Consider the following 10,647-nt stretch of genomic DNA (forward strand, 5'->3'; position numbering starts at 1 on the left):
AAACATCTTTACATACAAGTAATTTTGTCCAATCAGAATGAGGCCAATTACAAACTAACACTTATATATAAACAATAAAAATATTTATATTATATATTTAATATTAAAAAATAAGTTCACTACTAAAAGTGATGTATTTAATTTTATTAACAAAAAATAAAAATGTTCCATGCGCTCTAAATTTTTTATTCTCTTTGATAATAAGCAAACATTATACTTGGGATCACAATTTATTATCAATATCTTAAAATCTGAAAAAATGTCAAATCACTACATTTGAGCCTTTAAATCTAAGATTTCGGTGCTTTATTCAATTTTTCCCAAGGTCTCACCGTTCATCTTTAAGGTAACAAATTAAGGGGGTTTGATGGAAATCTCATCGGCCAAATGGGTATTTGAATTGGTAAGCTTGTTATGCAACTTATACCGTTTTCTTTTTTCAAGTTCATTTATGTATATGGATATATAATTCTCTATACTTTTCTTGGTATATATTGTTTAATTTTACAGGGAATGGAGGATTACAATACCTTTGTCAAGGGATACGACATAGATTATTTCGATTACTTATTTGATAAGCCTTTAATTTTTATTTTTTTAAAAAAAAAAATCAAAAAAGGCCAAAAACTGGCCCAAAATTTCACATATAAGAATTGGTTATCAACCGCCAGTTATAAGATTTAATAACCGCTAACTGCCTAAGCGAAGCATTGCGGTTGTTAAAATTCAATAACAGTAACCGCTTGTACAACCCTAATTTTTTGGTATTTTTCAGTTTTTCATTATTTTTTGTAAATTTTATAATTTTTTTTTTCAAATGGTTATTTTTTAGTAACTTTGAGGGTATGTACATATTTTTGGGAGAAAAATACAAAAAGTATCTAATTTGAAATGTTGTGATAGTATGGGGGCCTCAATGTCCCATTTTAAATTTTGGACACATAAATGAAAATGTGATAGTAGTTCAAAGGGCTAAAGTATATTTTTTCCCCGAAATCAATTTATTTCCCCGAAAGCAATGTACTTCCAAATAATTGAATCCACTCGTCGCATCTTATATAGATGATCCCAAAGATTCAATGTTGTTCGAGGAGAGTCCCCGCCGCCCGCCCTCGGCACCACTCTTCTTCTCCATCTATATCTTATATATTCAGCATACACTTTGTGTAATACCCTCAAAATTTTATAGGCTACCGAAAAGAGTAATTCTATATATTACATTTTTATCCTGTAAATATTTACAAAGCAGATGGGACAACCACAATCAACCCTTAGATTTGATTGTTTGTTGTTGTTGGTTTTTTTTTTTTTTAATAAGGATAGATCTAAGCTAGGGTTAGTTGTAATGACTGCCACATCAACATTGTACGATAATTGAGGAATAAAAATATAATTTCTAGCATTACTAGTCCTATTGAAATAGTTGCTAGATTAATTTTCTGAATTCAATTCAAGTCAACAATATTAGCTAAGTTCAATTGAGACGGGAAACTTAAAGTTTTTTCAGATAATATTATTGATGTTTTTAAGCAAAATTAAAATGTAAGAGAGACGATATTTCAAACTCATCTTGTATATATAAGGGTGTAGCTTAAGAAAAAAAAGAGAGAATCTCTTCTCAAGAATCCTATTAGGAGGATCTTTACCAAACTAGGAGTGAATATCATTAAATTCACCAAACGCTTTCAAGGTTGATCATGAGTAGGTTTGGCAATTCGGGTTGGCGGGTCGGGTTTGTGTCGACCTGACTGACCCAATTACACAATCGGGTCCAACACAAACCCGACTTGGTTATTAATCAAGTTGAATTATGGAACCCGAACAAGACCCACTTGCCAACCGTGTTACCCGAACACGACCTGGGTAACATGTTTACTTTCAATCAAACATTCAAACCCCGATTGTTCAGAGAAGTAGAGAACCCAATGTTTATCAAAACAAAACCAATATAGAAAACTAAGAATAAAAAACTGAAAAGAAAAGAGATGTGAGTCGTGGGTCTTCTGGCGGTCGCGAGTCAAGCTCTTCCGATTGTGAATCAGACGTGGGTTTGTCTTCGGTTCTCCTCCCTTGCCGGTTCTGGTTTTGAATCAGATGGAACCTCTTCCGGCGGTCGTGGGTCTGTCTTCGGTTCTCCTCCCTTGCCGGCGCCTGTTAAGCCTTTAGCAGTTTCTGGCTAGGGACAGGGACCTAGGGTTCGTTTTAGCAATTCAGATTTCACATTTTAGGCTTTCAGCGTTTCACTTTCTTTCTTGAAGTTTCTGTTTTTTTTTTTTTTTTTTTTTTTTTTTTTTCTTAACGGGTTATAATCGTGTTAGTGGGTCAACCAGCGGGTTGACCCGCCAAATACGATTATAATTGGATCGATCCGATTATAACCTGAACCTAATAATAACAAATCCAAACTCAATTTTTTCGTGTCATGTTCTTGCTAGGTTTGCGGGTCATGTCAAAAATTGTCAAGCCTAATTATGAGAGTCATATACTTACATAACGTCACTCATTTGTATAATGGCTCTCATAATTAACAATGGGAATTAACTAAACGGATAAATGTATTAGGAATAACCTCCTTTTAGTTATTTTTTTTTTTCAATGAAAAAAATAATAAGAGAGAAGGAAATGTAATTATCAACCAAAAAAAAAAAAATTAAAAAAAGAAATAGATATGGCAGAAAGACAATTAAGGTGGCTGACATAAAGGTAAGTAGACGTAGGTATGAGCGTGAGCGTACGTGGTGAATTAAGGTCGTAATCCGATAGCATAGAAATTAAAGAGTACGGAACGCGATTTTGGTATCCCGCGGTTGGTGGCATGGCCTTCAATTAATTCCGCTATTTTGTTGGGTTTCAGTTTTCGGAAAATCAAATCACATTCTCCAATTCTAGCTAGCCACGAAAATTCGTGTGAGGACCAAAAATAATGGGCCTGTCAATCATCGTCAACATTAAACATACATCTTCGGATTATTTGTTTTCAGTTTGCTGGTTGATGTGACCAGGTCAACAGGGCTGCCTATTATTTTTCTTCTAAGCGGGTCAGTAGGGTTTGCGCACCAAATCCATAAAACGACGCGTCTCCTGACATTAATATTCAAGCGTCCCATTATATATTATCGGTGGATGAACCTCCAAGCTTATATATATATATATATATATATCATTTCATAACTCAACCATTTTCCTTTTCTAAATTATATATATATATATATATATATATATATATATATGTTCAAGTCTTGCAAAAGAAAAAGGAAAAAGAACAAAAACCAAACTAGTAATTAACTGGAGCCAGGATTTAATTAATATCGACATTAATAAGTGTGAACTTAACTGTTTGTTAAGAAAATAGCATAGTCCTTTGACTTTCCATACCCATGCCAAGACAAGTTGAATACAAACCTTCCACCTTTTGGTGAAAAGTATCTTGCAAAGAGAATAAGGTGTACTGTAGATGAATATAACGTTATTGACAAACTAAATATTTGATTTAAAATATTAATAATTGAGAAACAGTATAGATATTGTATGTTTTACTATAAATTGTTAGCTGGTGTAGTATATTGAGTTTGAAAATTCTGATTTACACCTAGTGGTTAATCACACAATTCCAATCGGTAAATTGAGCAAACATTTAAGCACCACAGATAAAGTGATCAAAATCAAAACGAGTATAAATCAAATTAATATAGAGATTTTGGTAATGAAGTAGAAATTTTTAGATCTATTCAAAAGTAAAACCACTTCGTAGGTCAGCCCTCTCCAAAGGCATCCATTAATTATAGAAGATTTGTGTTACAGATTGATCTTACTAACAAAACCTTTGTAACTCACATAACTCAATTTTTAACCTTGATAAACGACTCTTTTACCTCCCACGTACGGAAGTGACTCCAATACCATTGACCTTCTTCTATAGGAATCATCTCTACAATCAAATAGTGTCTGTTGCAATCTAGAACTCTCGTGGCTATCGGTTTTTTCTACGCTATGAGCAAAGGAAATCAAGAAGGATTAAATTGTTTAAGGCTCAAAGGTGTTTAGAAACTTCTCTAGGAACAATATATGAAAAATAGCTTCTTAAGGTTTGAAAGTTGTGACTTATGAGGATTATATATATAGGTAGGGAAAAAATTGAAATTTTTAGGTTAAGTCGACTAAGGTTTAAAATAGTCTTCTACAGTCTCGTTCAAATGAGATCAAGGATTTCATAATTTTCTCGAGTGGTGATCGAATAGGGTTCAAATGATACTTCAATCAAGGCATTCTGAGTTCCTCTAGTTAAAATGCCTTTCGAACAAGACTATGTCGAGGCTTACTAGAAGTGCCTTTAATACTGTGGTTGAACTGGATGCGATTGTGACTACGATCAAGGCATTCAAAAACTTGATCTTGATGTGCCTTCATGCACTTGTTCGTACACCCATCGACCATGCTTGCAATCAAGATATTGTGGAACTTTATAAAAACTTGATGCACATGCTCTTTCTAACAATAGTCAATTTGTTCAAATAAGACCTTCAATCTCTTACTTCTATCACCAAATTTTGACCGACTCAACCCTATACTTAAATATTATAACTAAACTTGTTTTGACACTGAATTGACCAAGTCTAAAACCGAATAGAATTATCAAACCACATTGATAACATGGACCTATATTTCATGAATATGATGCAAAAAATGCACAACTTGTCGCACCATATATTTCCTATACATCAACCTCAAGCATGTGTACCAAATTATAATTAAAATTTCTAGTATTAACATCTCACTTAAAAATCACTACTTGAGAAAGTCTATTTAAATTTCTATGCTCTAAAGTTTTATTTAACTCTTTGTGTTAAATCACTACTTATCCCATAAGTTTAAATTGATAGGAATGACTAAATTTAATCATTTGACATTCTCTTTCATGTATGTGCTCAAACTCTCTCAATAGAAGCTCAACACATTGATTTTTTTTTTTTTTTTTTTTTAAAAAAAAAAAAAAAATTGAAATGAGGGTAACTATGAAGTTAAGGTTTGAACTTAGTTATAACCTCTGGTTTGTTACTATGTTAAATCGCAAATTGTCCTAAAAAGTTAAGCTATACAATAGAAATGAATGAATATAAAAATTTAATTTAATATTTTAATACTTATCATTTTCTTTGAAGAATTACATCTCGCTGCATATCTCAAATTGTTCGCCACGTGTACTGTGTCCGTACACATGGCGAAGTGCATGTGGCAAATTGCAATTTTTTTTGTAGTGGATATCAGCTGGATTTCAAGCAAGAAACCAATGGTTGCTCATGAGACCTTGAGCAAGGATTAATGATGGTGATCGTTTTGGAGAAAATGTGGACATAAGAAATAGGAGGACATGATAGTGCTCTGAATTTTGGTGATTAGATCAAATTATAGTACACGAACTATGCTAATGGTAAAGCACAAGGTTTTCCTCCAAATTGCATTAAAGAAATTTCTTCCAACTCACTTTATTAAATAAATATTTGTCCAAAATGCATATGAGAATAACATGCATACATTTTAAACACATGTCAGCCTAACAACAGGTTTGGAATGTGTTTCTTTAACCCAATATTTTTTTATTTTTTATTTTTAAAAAAACATTATCTATGGTTAAATAGATTAAATTACTACTTGTCCCAAAAGCTTATATCATAATATATCTTTCTTCAACTTTTACGAGAAGAATTTATTTCTCCATAAATTTCTAAAGTACTTTTGACAATATGGATGCCGTAGAGGGAATTCTATGGTAATTAACATGGGTTTTTCCCAAGTCATCATAACGCGATTTCTATCTGAATAACTAGAAGAAAAAAAAAATAAAATTGACTTAATTGAAAAAAATAGAAAAAGTTATTGAGAGGTCGTCTTAACACTTACTAAAATTGAAGGATAAGAAAATGACTGTCCAATGGGTGACTTCAATTCTGCCTAAGTCACCACAGTCAGGGCGGAGGGTTGGGGGCTGATTCTTCTCCAATTTTTTTAATTATTATTATTTTACAAAAATACTCTTATAACTCTTTTAAAATCAATTTTTTACTCTCCATTTTTTTTCTTTAAAACTAAAAAATAAAAAAAAATTATCCCTCCAAACCTAAAAAGGCTAAAATCTTAGTTCCGCCGGATACCACAGGGTTAATAGGAAGTTAGAACGAATTATTAAATTGCCTTTCGTCCAAAAAAAAAAAAAAAAAAAAAAAAAGAAGAAGAAGAAGAAGAAGAAGAAGAAGAAGAAGAAGAAGAAAAAGATCTATTACCACTTATTAGCATGTAGCAATACGGGAAGCATTGTTCATATGATCTATTTTCTTTTCAGTTTAATTTCCTTAATTGTTAGGTGCAACAATATGCCCATGAGCCACCAACGAGTCGACTTGGTGAATATTTGCCCATCGATCGACCTGTCATTTTGCTTTATGGTTTCCCCTTCGACGAGACAAATTAATACGCAAAGCTTGCGTTTCTCTTTGATTCTCTTTTGACTTCGTTAAAGCACGACAACCTCCCTTTCTCTCAGTGTCTGATAGCCATGCATGTTTGCGGAGCCCATGTTCTGCATTTTTTAGTCATAGTGCATGATGGACCAGCCGAGCCATGGGCTCACCACCTTCCTCAAACGGAACCGACAAACCACGTGACCAAAAAGATAATCGATAATTCAGTATAAGACCACCTTGATCATCTTTGAAGATAAAAAAGGGAGCCTTATCATTGCAGTTAGAAAAAAGAAGAGTATCGAAATCACCCAGAGATCGTCCAGGCAGCTTCTAGATGGCAATTTGATTAATGGTAGACATAGTAATTAACCGAAGATAATGATTGACAAGGCCATCCCATCTAAAACGCCTTCACCTTTATTTATCTAGCATATTTATCATGGTAGTACTAGTAGTATTATTACAAATAACTGCCTCTAATAATAAGCCTCTGACTTCAAGAACTATATTATATATATGTTTACACATATTTATATATATATAGAGAGTGAGTGAGAGAGAGAGAGAGAGAAGGTTATTCTGTTATACCGGAGCATTCGGCACGTGGCATAGTGGGTCGGAGGATGATTGAGCAAAACTCCAGAGGTCCATTTCGCTGTTGTAGTCCTGATGGGTGGGATGGTAGGATCTGTTTGAAGATGATGATGATCGAAGGGTTGGAAATTGGAGCTCATGATCAGTGCAATAAGCCATGGTGGGGTCACTAAAGCCGGCTAATTGCCTAGAAGCCTCTGTTTGGCCATTGAGCTGAGAAGCTACGAGCCTATCAAGGGCTGCCCAGTTGGTGAGGGCAGCTGATGATGACTCCATTTGATAACCGGCTAGGCCTTCGTTTTCTGTAATCATGTCAGGATTAATGGTTTGATAATAGTTTTGGCAGCTGGTGGAGTTTGGGCTCTCTAGGCTTGGAAGTTTCATGAATGTCTCCTGGTAGCCATTTTTCATGCCGGTGTCTATTGGCCGGAGAAATCTTCCGCTCCTTTTTACCTCCTTCTCTTCCTTGCTAGTGTTTCCCATGTATTGTAGTATTTCCTCCAAGGCAGCTCCCCCATTACACGAATCAAACATCTGGTGGGTTCTTGTTTCTGCAGTCATGGATGAACTGATAGGGCTGTCTAGGGTTTTGTGGTAATTTTTCTTCTTGAATATCCGGCACACCACCCACCCATCTTCCTGACTTGCCTCTCCCATAGCATTGGAGATCTTAATACAATTATTACCAATACTTCGATTAGTTTATCGTAAATATTGAAATCTGGCGAAACAAAAGAAAAAAGAGATTAGACAAAAATGGCTTACATTGGTGTCAGTGATGTTGTCATCCAGTCTATATTCGTGCATGATCCAATCGGATTTTAATCCATGGGGGGCTCGGCCTTTGTAGAACACTAAAGTCTTCCTCATTCCGATCCGCCTACAGTTGCTATGTATGACTTTATCACGGCCGGTGGCTTTCCAGAATCCGGCGGCAGTTGCACGATTGGTGCGCGTCCCAGTGGGATACTTCTTGTCTTTGTGGCTAAAGAAGTACCAATCGTTTTGTGGGGTGGTGCCTATCTTACACACCTCTGCAAGAAACCAAGTAAAACCCAATCACTTAGAAGAAATAGATTAATTAACTAATTAATTAGCTTGGTTATAAGCATATATTATTAAGATCGAACATATATGTTAACTCCTGACAAAAATGGCATAAATCAAAGAAAATAGAGGGCAATGGACAGCTGATCATCGCCTTACGTACCTTGAATATCCCATGGCTCGAGCTTATTGAGATCAACATCACGAATTACATCTAGGTCAATCTTTTCATACGAAACCTTCTTCCTTAAATAGTATTGCAGGAGCTCCTCTTCTGTTGGATGAAATCGGAACCCAGGAGGGACTTGGGATTGTCCATTTACTGATATGCTCATGCTTTCTGGCATTCGGATGATCAAAAAGGTTCAGACAGACACAAAGATAGAATTCGAAGAGGTACGAGAGAGAATGAAAACAATCTAGGATAAAGCACTCTGAAAGATACAAAGATATAGAGGAAGGCTTAACAAGTTGCCGTACCCAAATGAGTATGTAGAGGACTATATATATATATGTGTGTTTAGGACAAAAAGGGCCAAAGATACATAATAAATTAAGAAGCTTTTTTTCTCATGAGGCACACATGCATTGGCATATTTTTCTTTTAAAAAAAAGTGGGGTTAGTTTTACTATGCTACGAGAGTAGCCACCTACCTACAAAGATGGAGAAAGGGCACTACTGTTTTTGGCAGATTGTTTGGGGTCCATGTACGTGGTTAGAATAGTGGGTAAATAATATAGATGAAAATGATGTGTAGAAGGGGTAAATAATAATATTTTCGTAAGATTTTTACTAGCTACCACGGTCATTCAAAAATTAGTCTTTACAATAATATTAATATATAGGGTCCATGCACAAAAGGTGTTGCGGGCAACAAAGTGTACGTGTGAGGGTGCACACCAACATCCATAACTACGACCGTCGACCTTAAAATCTCCATAGAAAAGCACCTCTTAAACAACCCTGGGCCACTTTCAGTGTCTCTCGGCAACCACCACCGCAACTAGAAAAAGAAGATGGGGTAGGGATTGCGCTTTCATAGCTCGTTAGATGAGAAGAAAATACGTGATCGATGGGAACAAGTGAGATTGACATTACTCTTGGGTATGCTGATATTTTGGTTTTTTTTCCTGTTTTCTTTTTCTCGCGATTTGTTCTTTGTTCTTTGTTTTGGTTTGAAAAAAAAAAGATCCTCCGTTATTTCATGCCCATGTGGCAATTTATTTAATTAGGATTCCTACATTTTCATTATGCTTGTCTCTCTCAACACCTTTTCTACTACTTCACAACCTGCAGCTTAATTTTTTTTTTCGTACTTTCGCTCTCTTAAATTAAATGACACGTTGTTGAGTAACAATCACTTAAGACCTACCGCATTAGCACAAAGGAGGACCACTATAACAAAAACACAATTTTGGAAGTGTCTATATATATATATATATATAGATATATGCCTACCTGAGTTGTAGTGCAGTAAATGTATTTATACTATATTCAAAAGAGATGATCCGGTTACCACCTTTGTACAACTCTTGTATTCAAATACAATTGAGATCATGATAAGATATCCTATACATTCTCCTTGATCAGCTTATTTGAATTGTTGTTATCCTCTGTGAGTCCAATACGCCCCTTCAAATACGACAGTGAGGAACAAATGTTGAGAAACAAGGGGTCTTTACTAGCTAGACGAAAACCACACATCCCATGCCTTAGTTGCAACTCGATTTCTATCAAAGTGATAGTCAATTTCTATATGCTTTGTACAAGCATGAAAGATAGGATTTGAAGCAAGATAAGTTGCACCGATATTATCACAATGTAAGATGGGTGCTTGTGGGAGCAAAGCTCCTCAATACCTATGGGCCGAAGCGTTTAATAGAGAGACCAGGGGTTCACCTAGTAGAGACCGAAGCCACACAAGCTCTGCTGCAGCATTTGCCAATGCTTTGTATTCGGATTCTATACTTGACCTGGATACTGTGGCTTGTTCTTTAAACTCCATGAAAGTAAATTTGGACCGAGAAACACACAATAGTCAGTAGTAGATCTTCTATCATTTGAACACCCTGCCCAATCTGAATCAAAATAGGCAATGACTTGTTGTAATTGAGATTTCCGAATACATAGACCATGATCAAAATTTAATATCACATATCTTAGGATCGTTTTTACTTCTGCCCAATTGACAACAAATCTTAGATCAGGTCTCGTGAGAGAGAGGTATTGCAAGGACTCAATCGTACTTCGTTCTTTGCTCTAAACAAAGGAAGAAGATATTGGAGATCTAATAGGCTTAGCAAGAGACATGTTAGTTCTCATGAGCAGATCAGTAATATACCTCTGCTGTGAGAGATATAAATCATCATTTTTTCAAGTAGAACCTGAACTTTTTAAAATTTTAATTTATTTTTTCTCAAAATGACTGTTTAGTGTCGTTTTACTATCCAAACGACACTAATAGCTTAGTATTATTTAAACAGTAAACAACATTTTTAAGGCCGAAGAAAGGGCCAACACTCACACCCAAAGATCTCAAGGAATTTA

General features: G+C 35.1%; 1 protein-coding gene across 1 annotated transcript; it reads right to left on the reverse strand.

The window, feature by feature from the left end:
* Positions 1–6,857: 6,857 nt before the first annotated feature.
* LOC133864340 (NAC domain-containing protein 43-like) lies at positions 6,858–8,557 on the reverse strand. The gene is made up of 3 exons (XM_062300637.1): positions 8,263–8,557; positions 7,818–8,086; positions 6,858–7,721 (listed from the first exon to the last, which is right to left on the reverse strand). Exons 1-3 carry the CDS (start codon positions 8,444–8,446, stop codon positions 7,041–7,043), a joined length of 1,134 nt encoding a protein of 377 aa, XP_062156621.1. The 5' UTR covers positions 8,447–8,557; the 3' UTR covers positions 6,858–7,040.
* Between the last annotated feature and the right edge of the window lie 2,090 nt (positions 8,558–10,647).

Source organism: Alnus glutinosa, chromosome 3, assembly GCF_958979055.1.
Source record: "Alnus glutinosa chromosome 3, dhAlnGlut1.1, whole genome shotgun sequence".
NCBI lineage: Eukaryota > Viridiplantae > Streptophyta > Magnoliopsida > Fagales > Betulaceae > Alnus > Alnus glutinosa.

What these genes read in the sequence shown, in the direction of transcription:
- LOC133864340 (XM_062300637.1), bottom strand. Translation starts at nt 8,446, where the DNA reads ATGCCAGAAAGCATGAGCATATCAGTAAATGGACAATCCCAAGTCCCT. An exon ending in CGAGCCATGGGATATTCAAG is followed by an intron (nt 8,087 to 8,262) that starts GTACGTAAGGCG and finishes GGTTTCTTGCAG; the next exon opens with AGGTGTGTAAGATAGGCACC. An exon ending in ACAACATCACTGACACCAAT is followed by an intron (nt 7,722 to 7,817) that starts GTAAGCCATTTT and finishes AATTGTATTAAG; the next exon opens with ATCTCCAATGCTATGGGAGA.